This window comes from Bacillus rossius, chromosome 7 (genome assembly GCF_032445375.1).
Source record: "Bacillus rossius redtenbacheri isolate Brsri chromosome 7, Brsri_v3, whole genome shotgun sequence".
Lineage (NCBI taxonomy): Eukaryota > Metazoa > Arthropoda > Insecta > Phasmatodea > Bacillidae > Bacillus > Bacillus rossius.
Window position 1 is genome coordinate 49,910,360 of NC_086335.1, and position 16,930 is coordinate 49,927,289.

Consider the following 16,930-nt stretch of genomic DNA (forward strand, 5'->3'; position numbering starts at 1 on the left):
GTAGAGTCTTATACAAGTGCAGAAATTAATTATTTTTAACTAAAGTTTATTATTTACAGGAACGTTTTAAAAAATGTCAGAATCATTGACTGGAAAATCCAAAAGATTTGGTGAAAGAATTTCAGTTGGTATCCACTTCATAATACAATATCAGCCACAGGAGTGAAGAAACAAAGAAATTCTTAAAATTATAGAAAACAGCCATTCAAATGTAGAACATGTCCATGAGAACAAAAAAACACACACACACAAAACCAAACGCACACACAGCTTGATTTTACTTGAGAGCTTTATACAAAATAGAGATCAATGACAAAATGTATTAATAATATTTTGATTTTTTTTCTTCAACATTTTAATAAATATTTTGGCCTAACCTATTAGTTTCATACTACACCTGTTTACAATTTTATTTACTATTTTGGGTGATTCTTTTTTTATTTACAAACAACTTAACTGAAAATTAATACAAAAAATGGTGCCTGAACCAAAATGATAAAATTGTACATTTGAAAGGTAAGTTTTGAGATAATTATTTTTAGGTGATTTTACAATTTGTTTGTTCTCATAATGCTTCTCATCGGCGAATATTGTTTATACCGTCAGACGCAGCAGAAGTTCGCCAGCTAAGATCAGACAGATCCGCTCCACGCAACTGTACGTTCAGCACTTGACATTATAGGTCGCATGAACCTATCAACTGCCTTATCTGCATCTACACCACTAGCTCCCAGAGCAGGACAAAACTGTGCGAATGTGGAACTGATCAAATAATTAGCTTGGTTTTAAAACACAGAACATATTTTTTATTCAGTTGTTAATTTGCTAAGCAACGTCAGTTATTTTCTGTGAAACACCTGCATGCACAAAATACAATAACAAACTTACCGGCTCATTCCTGTCCAAATGAGGTTTCCTGTTGATATTTATGTCAAACTCGTTGCCGCCGGCAGTCTTGGGGGGAGGCGCCAGCGCCGAGGGATCCAGGCCTGCGCCAGCCTGCAGGTGTCTCAGGCGCTGCAGGTAGTACGTGGGGTTCTTGCCGAGGGGGTCGGAGTCCTCCGCCGGGTCTGGCGCGCCTCGCGGCTTCGCGTTGCGCGTCGACGCCGACTCCACGGATTCCCCGCTGCAAGTCAGCATCGTGTCTGCGCTTCCTGGAAGATTACAGAGGGTCCCACCAACCATCCAGGCACACGTCCAGCATTGCACCAGCATGTGAACCTGCATACCTATCTCACTGTCTCACATTCACACCACGAACACACGGCGACCTCCAGAACACTGGCAGTCCCACGGAGCACGTATTAACCAAGTGTTCACCTGGTCAGTTATGCAAAGGGTAATATTCTGAGTGGTCACGAGGCAAGAAGACTTACGCATAATTTAATTTGGAAAAATGGGGGGAGGGGGAGGGGGGGGGGGAGTATATAGAAACACTTTGCCTGCTGTTAGCTTTTAATTTTTTTTTTCTTTTGTTGGTGGGGATGATAGATTTTTATAAATTTTTAAAGATTTAAATTTCAAATTTATGATCCCACCCCTCTGTAGCTACAGTTGACTGAAGCACTGCACTGGTTGCAACCATCTCCACACACTTGTCCACCTAATGTTCCCCAACCACCACAACAACTACTATAATCACAAGTCTACAGGCTGATAAACCATTTTACCCCAAGATGAAGCTAACATCAGCTAAAAAAATCTCATAAACAGGTGAACACTGACAAACAAAGCAATGGCCACGTGCTTGAACGACATCCTTACCTAGCGAAGACGTGCTGGACGCCCCCATAGTATCCTCACGACCCAGCTGCCTGCGACGCTCCTTCTCTATTTGATGTAGACCTTGCTCTATGTAGTCTTGAAAAAACTGGGATGATTTGCGAAGGAAAGGTTCAATGTCAGCTTCTGGGTGCTGCTCTCTGAAGTCGAACAGTAGTGCCAAACCCTACAGAAAAAATATGTTAAAATGACCATCGACAACCTAGTCCACCAAGTCAATTGACTTAACACCTAACTACATAGGCTATGCAACACATGCACATATGCAACATATTCACATTTCACATTTATGTTTAAATTACAAAGTTTAAATGCAAAATTTGTTGTTCCACCTTAATGTGTTAGATCCAAGTTGCTACAAAGAGTTGCACAATATTTTCAAATAAAAAAAATATATATTACAGACACAAAGAGTATGTGCACAGCACAAAATTTCTACTGCTAAGCAGTAGATAATGTCAGTAATGGAATATTTTTCAGATTTCTGCAAATTTTTATATTTAAATTATAACTTTCAAGGTATAGCATAAAAAGCACTTACCACTTTAGATTCTTCTTTGGAACCAATTTTCTTAAAGATCTCAGAGAGCTGCTCATGCACAATTTTTGACAACCTGTGCTGTGATTTGGATTCTTTTTTCAAATGCTTCCCATCATCCTGCTTCAGGGACTGAACAGAACCACATCAGTATTAAACACAATAAAACAAAACTGCCATTATTATCTGTAACTAAGAGTGAAATTATTCAATCAATAGTTGTGATAAATATTCATTAAAAAAAGTACAAAAATGCCACAAAACGTTTCTGAAAATATTTTACAGTAGTTAATAATTATATTAACAACTTGATTCATTTTTATCCACGGGATATTGTACCTTACTTGAAAGATTAAGTAAGGGAATGAATTTTTTTTGTAATTGAGCGACAAGCTAGGCATACAGTGAAGATGTGAACGATCATCTGGACCTGTTATGCAAGTTGTGATCTGCTTTTTTTTATGAAGTTATTAAAGAAAAGACTACTTAAAAAAACTCTTGCATTGTAATACAACTAAATACCAACTTCTATCTTAAGGGAATAATTCATCCTCAAGTTTGGCAATAAGACAAAACTAAAAAACATAACTTCAAACTCATCATATAAAAACATCATAAACTTTCCAGTGTTTAAAGCATCTTATTAATATTCTAGATTGCTTAGCCGGGCCAACCTAGAATGCAACAACCTTACAATTGTTTATAGCACAATATATGGCCAAAGTGAAAAGTAAAAATATTTTTTTTCTGTATAATTTCTTGATTGTACTCTTGATTCTGGTACTTAACAAAACACAAATTTATATTTTGGTTGAGAGTAATTTCTTTAGAAATTTAAGAAAACAGTTTAATAAAAAATACAGCACCCAAAACGATTAACTGTCACTGTATCGTTATTTCAAAGTGTTAGTACTCAAATATAAACTATCATATTCGTTAATTTAAATATTCATACAGGCCTAACACTTTGCAAATATCAGTTAAAAACATTATGAAAGAACAACAAATGCAAAGAAATCTACTGTATCAGAACACAGAAATAGTCCTAATTAAAGAATTCCAATGATCAGAAAATGACAAGACCAAGCCTTAAATGTTCAATATACATTTTCATTATTCCTCCATAGAAAATTATGTATTATTAAATGTACTTTCAGCTAACCTAAAATACACTCTAAAGTGCAAACACTGAGAAGTGACCAAAAAAAAAATTGCATCAAGCCATAAAAATACATAAATTTACATTCATATACAACTTACAATTAGTCAAGCAGACACAAAGACAAACATTCTGACCAGTGAAAATTTCGACCTTTTAATTACAGTAGCTATAAACACTAACCTTGGTAAGTTTCTGCAGATAGGCATACAGATCAGATTCTTGAAGGTTGTTGATTCTTCCTAGGTAACCATATATCTTATCCCCCTTCATTTTAACCAATGTATGAAGAATAGTTTTAAGTGTCCTGAGTGGTGTGTCAGAAGACTGTTTCTTCCACATAGCTGGAGGATATTCCTGCAGAAAAAAATGTAAACATACATTGTACACTGAAGGAAATATTTTCCACATGGCTGTGCAACTCTAGATGGTCCGTTTTAATCTCAATTATATCAAACAGCTGGCATACATGCAACATCTACTCTTACATGTGATATACATTAGAGATGGACGAGTACAAATTTTTTATTTGAGTTGAATAGAGTCGAGTCTAGTTCACAATTGATACTTTTTAGTCAAGTAGAGTCCTTCAAAATCAAACCAAGCTCGAGTAATTGCAGAAATTTTAGGGAATAATTTAATGTTTCTAGTATTTATCTTAATATACTATTACGTAGCATCATATTAAAGTTCATATATGTCTTGAATGATTGATTCATTTGTGTCATGTGTATAAGCCATTACAAATTATACCTATTTATTATTTCTTTTAATGTTGAGTATTTTATTGTCATTTGATTCTGGAAAACTCAGTAGATGTGAATACCTTTATAGTTAAGATAAAATGTGTCATTTTGTGAATTAAAAATAAGAAAAATGGTCAAGCGTAAGACTTTGCCACATGAAATAAACCAATAACATAAATAAATAAAAACTTTAAAAATGTTTGTATAGTTTTAAATTATTTTAACCCAACAATTTCCTTAGATGGTGATTCTGAAAGAGGGAATAATAAAAAAAATCATTTTTTTAAAACTTTGTTTAAAAATTTTTTTACATTATTTGCTAAGAGAGTAGTTCAATGAGTGGTTAGCTTAGGCTAGCTACATTACAAATAGTGGAATGGTGGGTTGGGTTAGGTTAGGTTAGCTATGGTACCTTGTAAACATGCATTTCACAGTATTCCAAACATACTTATCCCAATATTATCAACTGTTCCCACAATTTGATGCTATTTTTAATGGACCTGACCTAACCACTAGTTGTAATTGAGAACTACTGGTTAACTATTTAAAGTATCACAATACCCTCTGTGGCAGAATGGTAATTCACCATTCCCAGGTTTTTTTAACTGGTAATTTTTTTTATAATTTAGTGTAATTTTTGCAAGTTTGGCAGCTTTAGTAATATATTTTTCTATCATAATTTGGATTACGTATATCAAATCTAAGTATTCATGTGAGATGGTTCTGAATATTAATTATAAAAGGATGATAAGTTTTTGTTCACTGGTAACAATTTCGATATGTAATGCTTTGTTTCATATTAAATATAATTTTTACCCTCTTTTATTGCATAATGGTCGCACTTGCGTAATAGTCGCACCCATATTTTAGGGCGTCAATTTGGATAAAAAAAACCTCTCGCGTAAACGTCGCATAATGATTTTGGTCCAGCTATGAGATTCTGAGCGCTTTGCGTGGGTATTTTTTCAGTATAAAACGATGTTTTTTAAAATAAAAATCCAACATTTATTCAGAAACTAGCTGCCCGACCTGGCTTCGCACGGCTATAGTAATGGAAAAAAAATTAATCCAAATCTCCCATTTACAGTAATGGTAAATAAAAAAAAATTCAGTGAAAATTTATTACAATGCTGTATAATGTACCGGAGAGAAAATGAATATCACCGATGGTTTCCCGACTCATGCACGCAACGTACAACTGATGTACCCGTACTTCGCTACGGCAGTCTACAGGCAGATCACTCTTGCGCCGCTCATTATACATGCCCCTCCTTGTGGGTATGCCACTGCCGTGCGATGCCCGTTGCCATGGAGACGCAGAAGGCATGAACAATGCAAAATCCTGTTCTCATGCAGACAAAATACCCACTGTTGCCTGGTTTTAACCACCCATTGGATCTAATTTTCGGAAAATGTCATCCTGCGTAACATAAGGTACATTACTGTAAAGTTTCAAGTCTGTAAAATATACATACTTGAAAAAAAAGGCAATTTTTGATATGTAAAGTACCCGCCAAAATTTCAACGGTGATGAGGACTGCACTAACAATGAATTAGTTGTTGCCATAGAGACGAATGAAGCATCAACAAAGCAACAGCCATTGCCATGGTGATTTCCTACCAAAAACTGGAAATTTTGATATATTATGCCCCCGAAACTCCCCTTGGGATCGGATTTCCGCAGAATCCTTTCTTAGCGGATGCCTACGTCATAACATCTACCTGCATGCCAAATTTCATCCCGATCCGTCTAGTGGTTTGGGCTGTGCGTTGATAGATCACTATGTCAGTCAGTCACCTTTGAGTTATATACATTTAGATTACCACTTACTTATTTAATTAACGGAAATATGTAGTTGTCTGACGTGTAAATAATCTTTTAAAGACTTTTTAAACGTTATAATCTTCATCCATTCATCAGCGTCGCCGCAGTGTACCGCATACAAAACTGTAGCCAGCGCTCATTGCAATCATTAATGTTTGGTTATGTTGCTTTCCGTATAGAGCGCGCGCACGTAGCCGAATATCGATATCTCGTCAAGTGCATGCAACACACGCTCTCTATTTGTGTCGCTTCCCATGCATACAACGCGGGCTCTCTATCAGGTGCTGAGTTAACTACATTTGATAGCCCGCATTCTTTTGTGTTGTGTACTACCGTAGTTACGCGTTCGTTCGGCTTGCATTTGTATTATAGATGTTTTTTTTTCTATTTAAAGTTGAAGAAAGGTTTTAGTTGTATGACTTATTATTTTCAATTGTTTGGCGTGCTCTTTTATATTTCCCTTTTTTAAATAAACGTACTTTCCATGAATGGGTTTTGTTTTCATGAATAACTTTATCTAACAAATTTTTTTTTTACGCATAATCGTCGCACCTTTACTTTTCAAACGTGATTTTAGAATAAAATGTGCGACGATTATGCGAGAAAACACGGTAATACAGGTTTTAAATCTGAAACACACCTGGTAATGTCAGACACTAATTTTCAGGATTCCCCTCCCAGGGTGGAGAGTGATGTGTGGACACAAACAGTCAGTTACAAGTCATGGTGTGAGCAATATGTGCACAGGGGCCAGGTGCTGGATTTACAGAGCTGCCAACCTCAAATCACACCCATCAGTAATGACAATTATATGAAAAATGTACGTGTAAATTATGCACGATAAATTTTTCCTGGGGAATTATAACACACACAAGATAAAACAAGAACTATAATATGCAAAAAAAAAAAATGAAAAATATAGGCCTATGAAAACAATGCAAATTAATTAATAAAAAAAAAAAACTTTGAACAATACTATTATCTGAATATGTAGGAAATGTCAATTTTACTGGAAATTTTGAATCTTCAATTCAAAGTATTCAAAGTTTAACTATTGAACTGTCTTTTTATTTGCTTTTTTATCCTGGTTGGATAAGAACTGTCTTGTAAACAAACAACAGAAGACAAACACAAGATCTTGTAAACAATAACTCTGCAATCGTTACTTTCGTTTCTTCAGATGTAGCGAAAAAACGATGATACAGATTTATTGCTCATAATGGCTATAACATGTTCCGCATGTTTCTTTGATTTAATATTCCGTCTACAGGCATCCCTTCCACCATGTGCAATCGAAGTCATGATTAGTTAGGTTGAAAGTTCTTAAGAATTGGGTTTTTTTCCCCCCCAAATACACATTGCACAGTCACACGCTTCATTTCTACAACTGGCACTGAAGAACACAACATTATCAAAAAACATAAAACGATAAAACATTTTCATGCCTGTACACACGACAAAAACATTAAGATGAAAAAAAAATTGCTTTCAAGAAATAAATTAAAACAACACAGGATAGCCAAAGTACCGTACAAAAATTATCATGATGTAAGTAGCCAACAAACGAAAAGTCCGAGAATATGTACTAGTTGTATCGTACAACAGACGTAATACCATCCCATTATTATTTCAAAACACGAGAATTAATCCACTTATTTCGACAGTACATGTGCACACTTACTAGTTGTGTTATTTGCGCTACCACGCGATGTATTCGAACTGCATTCACGAAACACGCACAGCAGAAACGGAATTTTCTTCGTTACCATGCAGCACAAAGCCTCGTTTCCGTAATAAACCAGCGATGTTCCTTAATTCGGTGTTAAATCCGTAATAATTACGGAAAATCCGTAATGGTTGGCAGCTCTGGATTTACGTACTTTGCAAAGCGAAAAAGTCGGATTGGAACATAGCGCGAAACAAAATATTCATGTGCCTCGTTCCAGCAAGCCACGTCCGTCTACGATGGGTGTAAAAGCCTTTTCCACCCATGTTTGCTCCAAAAGAGAGTCCAATACTTAAAAAAAACTGAGTCATAGCGACCCAGTCCCTGAAACTACAATGTCCTGACCAAAAGAAAGCTTTGAGAGTTGGCTGCTTTCGTCTTTGCATGATTAACTGATGATAACTTGCATAGGAATTTATAGTATTAAATTTCAAACACTAATAGTTTTGGAATCTTGTGTTTTTTTTACTGTACAGAAATGACCAGACAGTATTTAAACTAGTGTACATTGTATATGTGTTGAGCAACACTAGACAACTGCGCTACCTGAAAACAGATGGGTGTGGCAGGCAGAGCATTGCACTGGCGCTGTACGGTTAGCTTATTTCACGATTACCACAGAATATATTTTAACATCATGCTTCAGCTGTCCCTACGGCCGTACAATCTCACTGTGATTGAGCACCAAATCTGTAAATGTATCCCCACTTGTCCACTACACGAGGTATGATATATAAAATAAATAAGCAGAAGACTGAGTTCTGTGGGAAATAAAAGGACGTAAGAGATTTCAGATCCCAGAACACACAGGCAAGACAAGAACAGCTCGTCTAAAACTGTACGAGAACCAGCTGCTCACCTTGAAGAAGCGGTGTATCTCGTAGAGCACGGCGTCGTACTGAACCTCGCCGTCCCACTTGGGCAGCAGCTTGATGACCTTCCACAGGCACTTCATAGCCAGGTCTAGGAACCTGGTGGACGATCGGCTGCCGACGGCCTCGTGCAGGAGCGTGATCAGCGCGCTGCGGAACACACGCGCCGTCACACCTCCCCACGCGCACAACCGACTTAACCCAGTACCCACTAAGTCAAGCAAAGTTTATTTTTAATATCAATTTCAGGCTTCAAACCAAATATTTTTCAAAAATATTCTTAGAAACTAGAAAGTTGCGGTGCAAAAAATTCTACGTAACATGCCAGCATAAGAGATAAAAATTATTTTAAGTGACGTAAGGAGTGAAAAGAAAAGAAAAAGTAAGAAAATATGTTACTCCCAAGATTTCCTGAGCCAATAGGTCATTGTAATTTTTCAACTAGCTAATTGGAATATTAGGTAATTGCTCACTTATATAAGTTTAAATACAGTGTAAAAAAGTTTGATTAGAAGTTTCATTTGACTGACATCTTAAAGCAATATCAAGTAACCTTGCTTCAAACTGAAATATCTAGAAAAGTTACAACATATTTATGTATTTATTGCTTTACAACCTGCTGTACCAAGATGAACTTTTCGCATACCGACCAAAAATCCACCAACAGACTCAATCAATTGTGACATAACCTTAATTCTTTTCCCACTCTTTCACAGCATTATAAAAGAAAAATTTCCTGATTTTCTTCCTTGCCTACAGGAAAGACTATGATTTGCAAAAAGACTAAAATTGTCAACTTACCATGTAGCATTTGTGTGATCAGACTTCTCAATCGCTCTGACTACAGTCAGATTGATGACCCTGATGGCTTGTTCACTGAAATCTAGTTTCTCCATCCTCTCCTCCACCAGTATGGTTATCAACTCCTCCACGAGATCCTTCAGTACGTCTCGTGACACTTTCCTGGCCAGCTGTTCATTGTTGAAAAACTGTGGGACAACAAAAAAATTATCGACAGCTATCAACCCTACAAATAAATTTAACATTTTACTTAAAATTTCTTAAGGCTCAATCTCATACATCATATGCCATGTGGATTTAATTTTCTCATGTTTTAAAAGCTATTTTAGAAATTTTCAAACACAATATATACTTCCCCTGCATTTGCTTTTCTGTCAAAATATTTCCGACATATTCTACAAGTGTATTATGATGAATGTCAAAAGGCACAACATTATTTGTAATTATTATAACTGAAAGCAACATGTAAAGGATAGCAATTTACGACTTGCCGAGAGCAACAGCATGAAGGACATGCGGTAGCACACTGGTATCTGCTTGGCGTCCGTGGCAAAACGGTTGTTGTCTTTCAGCAGATGAAGCTGCATCACGACCGCCGAGACGAGCTGGTCCGCCTGGTCCAGAAGGAGCATCGCCTTGTTGCTCTGGATTAAGCCGTCCAACTGGGCAATGGTCTCCCGAAACATCGCCACATCCGGGCTCTTCAAGTTCGAAATCACCAGATCCAGGGTGTCCTCCATGGTCCTACAAGAGCTGAACGTTATCGGCTCTGAGACGTGTGTCGGCTGTGGGGAGGGGCGCCTAAAAACAATAAACTCTGCTGATGAGTCTTTTTGTACCTAACTGTCCAAATGTTAATATCACCATTACTGATACAGCACTTTGAACTCAGTAGTGTTTACTCCTAGCCAAAGTTTAATTGCACATCATCTATTTGTTAAATAGTAATTCAAATTGTAGAAAAAACTTTAACCAGTTTTAAGAAATATGCACACACAAGCATGTAGATTTTCCTATTGAGTAGACAACATGATGTAACCATGATCCAAAAACATAGGTAAGTCTTTCTTTAAAAGTAGGCCCGAGCAAATATTGGTAGTTTCCAACACGAATAGTTTATTATTTGTATTTGATTTGACCCCGAAATTTAACACTTTGAAATAACAAATGTTTGTTTGCCTAATAATATATGACACAGAGTAACTTGTGAGATAGACGTATACATACCAATGTCCACTGTTGAAGTTAAGTCATTTGTGCAATGTAAATACCCTTTGTGATGTTTTAGTGGGACTTCATAATCAAAAATGTAAACAATAAACAAGATTTTGAACATTATACTATTCAAATTTTTTTTCACTATCCTACTATCTAACTAAAAAGTAACAAAAAATAACTTGGACAATTAAAAACTTGAGATATTTGTTACATTTCAAACTTGAAAACAAAATATTTCTATTCCTTTTGTCACCACGTACCAAAAATGAGAGAAAAAAAAATAAATGTCAACAACCACCATGGAATACACCACAAAACATGAACACTTCATGGGCACAGCCATTAAAAGAAGTGAATGCCACAGTTTCAATGGTGTATAAATCAATAGTCACAATCAACCTAACTCCATGCGACACAGTAGCAGCTTATATGCTGTATCTATTATGAAAGAGATGTTGCTATATGAAAGCATTTGAATAAATATTAAATAGGGTTTAAGTATGTCAATATGAGCTCATTTAGCACCTATTTGGGAACACAGCATCAAATAAAAATCATGTTTATCATGAAATTTCATTGTATTTTACGGTTCACAAAAAATAACAATAAGTAAGGTAACAGATTTGTGGAAAATAAGGTGAATAGTAACTGAAATGAAATGTTATTGTGAGTTAGGTACACTGCACAATTAAATACAGTATTTTTCTTTCAAAATCTGAATATTTTAACATTTTACTTCAATTATTTTAGCTGTCTTACCATAACCAACCTTTCACTTTAGTATTATTTGTCTAATTTCACACAAGCCACTACACTTCACGCTTACTATATCTTTTCCTTATGAATGAGGGTCATTCAATAAGTAACAAGACTTATGTAGCTCAAAAACAGCTTATTTAATACATGTGACTCTTTCAAAAGTTTAAGTTGGCATCCTTTCAAAAAATTTTCATCAGCTGTTTGATAAGTTTTTTTAAACATAACCTATAAATCAGTCAATTCAATATGTCAAGTCTGATTGAGAATTGCACAGTGGAAGAACAACGTGCCGTGATTATATTTTTAGTCGCGGAAGATGTTAAAGGTAGTGATATTCATGCAAGGATGTTAAAAGTGTATGGGAACAATTGTTTAAACTGTTCAAACATTTACAAGTGGGTAAAACAATTTACAAGTGGCCCCAAACGTATTGGTGATGAGCAACGAAGTGGTCTACCAGTCGAAGTTGCCACTTCCTCCTTTGAATCTGGCATTGACACAATAATCCGACAACAGAAAAATCACTGTTGAAATTATAACTGCAAAAGTGTCTGCAAGTGTTGGAACTATCTATAACATCATTCAAAATAAACTGCAATACAAGAAAACCTGCGTGAGATGGGTGCCAAAACAACTTACAGACACTCACAAAGAAACAAGACTTCAAATCAGTAAACAGTTGAAAGCTTGATGTTCCACTGAGAAAGAAGCTTTTTTTGAAAGAATTGTAATGGGCGATGAGACAAAGATTTACTATTACGAGCCCGAGTAAGAGACAAAACCTTGAGTGGAAACACACAAGTTCTCCAATGCGGAAAATATTCAAGACCCAGCTATCTGCTGGTAAAGTGATGCTTACACTTTTCTGGGAATCACAAAGCACTATTTTATTACACTGATATATTGGAAAACAAATTGAGGCCTGCAATTTGCAATGAACATCATGGACTTTTGAAAAAAGATGTGATTTTGCTTCACGACAATGCACTGCTGCATGCAGCACAGATAACGCAAGAATGCATTTAAAAACTGGGCTGACAGATTCTTCTACACCCTCCTTACAGTCCAGATCTCGCCCCATCAGAGCTCTACGCGGCAAAAACATTCTGCTCCAACGAAGAAGTCAAGATGCAGGTGCAAATGTGCCTCCAAAAGCAGCCAAAAGAATTTTATGCAAAGGGGCATATGGAACTTAAGGGAACAATGGGATAAATGTTTAAGTGTGGGGAGGGGGGGGGGGGGGGAGAGAGAGAGAGAGAGAGAGAGAGAGAGATTATGTTGAAAAATAGGTCCAATTTTATTTTGATTAAATAAACAGTTTTTGAACTACATCAATTTGTCTCGTTACTTACTGAATGACCCTCGTATTTGTTACATGATGTGAATTAAATTTTTTAGAAGAATTCTAATTCTCATTTTTACTGTTCAAATTCAATATTAATAGTAGTAGATAATAATTTGTTGTTTGTATTCAATTCAAATTAAAAAACTGATATTCACACAGGCCTATTTAAAAGACAATGAGAACAATTTTTGATAGAATTTACAATGCCAAGATACGTTCAGTGAAAACACTACCATGATTGTCAGTCATTTTTTTGACTACAATATTACAACTTGTTCTTAGGTAAGTGTCTGAAAAGTGTTGGCAGCCTGTAAATACAGTTTTGAATGAAAATGCACATAGAAAAATTCAGGAGCAACAGTGCTAGTGTCTCAACAGCATTTTGAATTTGATATTTCACACTAAAGTGTCATCTTCATATGTATGATGTACGTGAAAAACATTGGAATAAATAATTTTTTGTAGGTATAACATAAACAAACAGCTTAATTTGCAGGAAGCAGACTGTAGGCGCGTTGTAATCGAGTATTTACTGCAATGTGTCAAATGAGGTCAAAACCGGACCGAAATAAAATAGTGCAAATAACGGGAAAATGTAACTAGCTATAATGTAAAATTGGAGTTCTAATGTATTTATTGGCGATTTGTAATTTCCTTTTCAACATTTGACATTTCTTCAAAAGTTTACAAACAGCAAATATGTGCAGTAATGAAAACCGTATTTTCAATGAAAAAAAAAAGTATTTTCTTTCACATTAGGAATAACCGAAGCTCAAATTCTAGAAAGGTCTTCCTGCTTTTTCGTAGCCTTGGTTCTCCAAACGTTTTCCAGCACAGCTGACACAGTTCCTTACCAACAACCATAGCTGATCAATTCTTATGATTTAAATTTCATTCCAAATTATGTCTGAAAACAAGATAAAGCCATTGAAATAAAACAAAAAAAATTGTATTTGACCCTGAACGGGAGATTCATAGCATGCTGCTGTAATAGCACCACCATCGTTCATACTTTATGGCCCCCAAATGCTCACTTACATTGTCGGAGCTTTCGGTGGAGAGACTGCTGGTAAGGATCCAAGGAACTCATAATCAAACTCTTGTAGTTTTGGTGCACGCAGTTCCACACCGTTCGACTCGATTCGCTCCAAAAGGTTCATGTCCAAGCCAAATGGCCCTGACATTGGTCGAGGCTTAGGTATAGTCATCCTGGAAAGAAAAAAACAATATGATATAAGCTGAAGATGATCTTAACTCTGTTTTGTGCAATATTGTAATTATGAAATCTCACTAAAATATTCTTCTATTTATGCCAAAATTTACTTTTTCATTAAATTTATTTATAACAAAATATGTCCACCTAATAGTAACGTCAGTTTGAAGAGACTATGGACATAAATTAATCACATATAATGTTTCAATCTGACACCAGTATCATTTTTGTTGGCAGCGTGTACTCTATGATGAAATGGAGCATTGATTGGTTTAATGGGTGGAGAAAAAGGGATTACTCTGAGGAAACTACCAGATCAATGCAATATTTCTAACCTGCGAAAAATGAGGTTTTCCCCCACCACCCTTTTCACACCACGAAAGGAATACAGATTGTCTTGGTGGGAGATAGGTTATCTGACCACTAAACCATATAATTATAATCAGTTTTTCAATTTATTTATTTTCCCTTATTTTTGTTGTTATTATATTATTTTAAATGTATTGATTTTAGGGTTTTTGTGATCCTTCATATATTCTGATTGTTTAGTTTGAGATATTTACTGATTTGGTGAGCAAGTATCACTTGGCACAAGAACGACGCACACACCTCATGATGGGTGCTGGCTCCGGCATCTCCACTGGTGAAGTCTCGCCATATGCTGGCTCCTCAAAGACCTCTGGCTCGTGTTTCACTGGCTGTACCACATTCGTCTGCCGGGTGACAGGCGGCGGTACCACGCGTGCAGGCGGCCGGTTTTTCGATGCCCGCTTTATTCTTTCCTCCAGCAGAGACATATCCTTGTCCGAGATCTGCACACAACAAAGTTCTCAGAAACAAATGCTGATCTAACATTACACTTTATGCTGCAATTCAGGAACAATTTTAAAATTTAAAATTTATCAAAACTACTGCTTACTTGAAAGTGTAAAAGTTTGAAATCACTTGTAAAGAGTACTCAAAAATTATAGTAAAATGAAATATAAAATAAATTTTTAATGTTTTCCATTTTTATAGTAAGATGATTCCAATGGAACAGTACTTCACCATACACAAAATATTGTTAGAAATATAGAAATAAAACATTTTTTAACAAGAATGCATCTGTTGAGAGTAGCAGGGGGCAGAAATTATGCTATGTTACATTACATACAATTATTTAACGTGTTTTATAGCATAATCGTCGCACATTTAATGCCAAAATAAAGTTTGAAAAGTAGGGGTGTGACTTTTTATTGATAAATTTCTTTTTGGAGGTTAGGATTTTCATAACAAAATATGTTGCAAATTAAGTATTTTAATAAAAAAAATAGATTTTTCACAGTGAAACAAAGTTAGTTACTGAAAAATTTATTAAAAAGAAATAAAAATCTTTGAAAATGCATCTGTTGTCATTCACGAGTCATTTTATCATTGTAACCCACAAGAAAGAAAACAATTTTTTTTAATTAAGCAATAAGTAGTTTAAAATAAAACACTGTACCGGTAAATTAAATGATTTAAGTTATCAGAATGACTCGGCATCGCTTGCCTATTTCCGTACTTAAACAGTTACTTTCACCGAGGTTGTTGTCAGAATCGTCGCCGTCACTCTGCAAGATGTCATCATCTTCACTTTCGTTGATGGCGTTTGAGATACACAAAGCGTTTGGAATCTAACAGCGGGACCAAAAACATCAAACGACTGTAATGCAGCTGCCGGATCAAAAACTTCATACGACTGTAATCCAGCGGCCGGACAAAAATATCACGCGACTGTAATGAAGTGGCCGGACCAAAAACATCATGCGACTTTTATGCGCAAATTGTTTTTATAACCGATTTGGATGCCCTATAATAACAGTGCGACGATTATGCAATAAAACACTGTATTGTGAATATTAATGACAGAATTTGTGTTTATAAACTTTTTAAATGGTATAAAAGTGGGGTTATGTTCCTGTATGTAAACTTTATTTTCTTAATTTATTTCATTTTTAATTAACATTTATTTTGTTTATGTTACTAAAAAAAAAATTAATTATATATACTTGTTTATATTAATATTGAATACTGAGTGCTTATTGAAATTGTTTAATTTGATCTAATTCATACTTTGCCAACCGTATTCGTATATAACTACAATGGTTTTATTAATTTATTTCTATTAATTATTTGCATGGAAAATTAAAGTTAGATTTTACTAGCCAAGTAAGTATGACTTCCAACACACATACACAAACACGCCTTTTTTATTACAGCGGGACACAAGATGATGTGGAATGTCGGATAAATGAGACGCTAAGGTATTAGAAACCAGTGTTCTCCAACTCACCTGACCAACCAGCTTGTAGACCCTCTCGCCTTCAAGGAAGTACGCCTGAACTATGCAATTCAGAGCAGCATTTCTGACAGAGTTATCACGGTCTGAGATTTGTCGAGCCACTTCCTTCAAAGCCACACCAGCACTTGGCTGGCATACAGGCAGGCCGTACGACTCTATGAGTGACCCCAGTAGGTCTAAGCATTCTGCAACATGGTGTTTGGCATATTAAATTATTAGTACAGCATCAATCTCTTTTTACAGTCACTTAGATGATGCTATTTTGAACTAAGCTATATGCACTTGAAAGTTTCCTAAATGAGTGCAGTCGGGTTAAGACACAAAGCTTAAGGAGGTGCTTCCCATTTCAGGTCAAGTTTTTATATTTACAGTAATTACAAATAAACTTGTAGACTTTTTCCATTGCTTAACTTTCACGAAATGACAAATATATACAGCGCATATTTTGCGTAATTAGCTGCCAAAGTTACATTTTCAACATTTTTGGGTTGTACAAATAAGGAGAAATTAATTTATTACAGAACTGAAACTTTTTAGGTTTAACTGCAATGTGACTGGCTACTTCATGATGTGGTAAGCATTTCTATCACAAAATCTCATTTCATGTTTCTTGGCTGTCAAAA

At 35.6% G+C, this 16,930-nt stretch overlaps 1 protein-coding gene across 1 annotated transcript in view; it reads right to left on the reverse strand.

The window, feature by feature from the left end:
- The window catches only part of LOC134533993 (protein mini spindles), a 74,995-nt gene that overhangs the window by 9,183 nt on the left and 48,882 nt on the right, over positions 1 to 16,930 (reverse strand). The window contains exons 25-34 of the mRNA XM_063371874.1: positions 16,299 to 16,492; positions 14,594 to 14,796; positions 13,810 to 13,980; positions 9,941 to 10,250; positions 9,450 to 9,637; positions 8,636 to 8,798; positions 3,663 to 3,836; positions 2,324 to 2,452; positions 1,765 to 1,948; positions 889 to 1,154 (exon numbers count right to left, since the gene is read on the reverse strand). Of these exons, the coding sequence (XP_063227944.1) occupies positions 889 to 1,154; positions 1,765 to 1,948; positions 2,324 to 2,452; positions 3,663 to 3,836; positions 8,636 to 8,798; positions 9,450 to 9,637; positions 9,941 to 10,250; positions 13,810 to 13,980; positions 14,594 to 14,796; positions 16,299 to 16,492 (1,982 nt within the window). The remainder of the gene's footprint in view (positions 1 to 888; positions 1,155 to 1,764; positions 1,949 to 2,323; positions 2,453 to 3,662; positions 3,837 to 8,635; positions 8,799 to 9,449; positions 9,638 to 9,940; positions 10,251 to 13,809; positions 13,981 to 14,593; positions 14,797 to 16,298; positions 16,493 to 16,930) is intronic.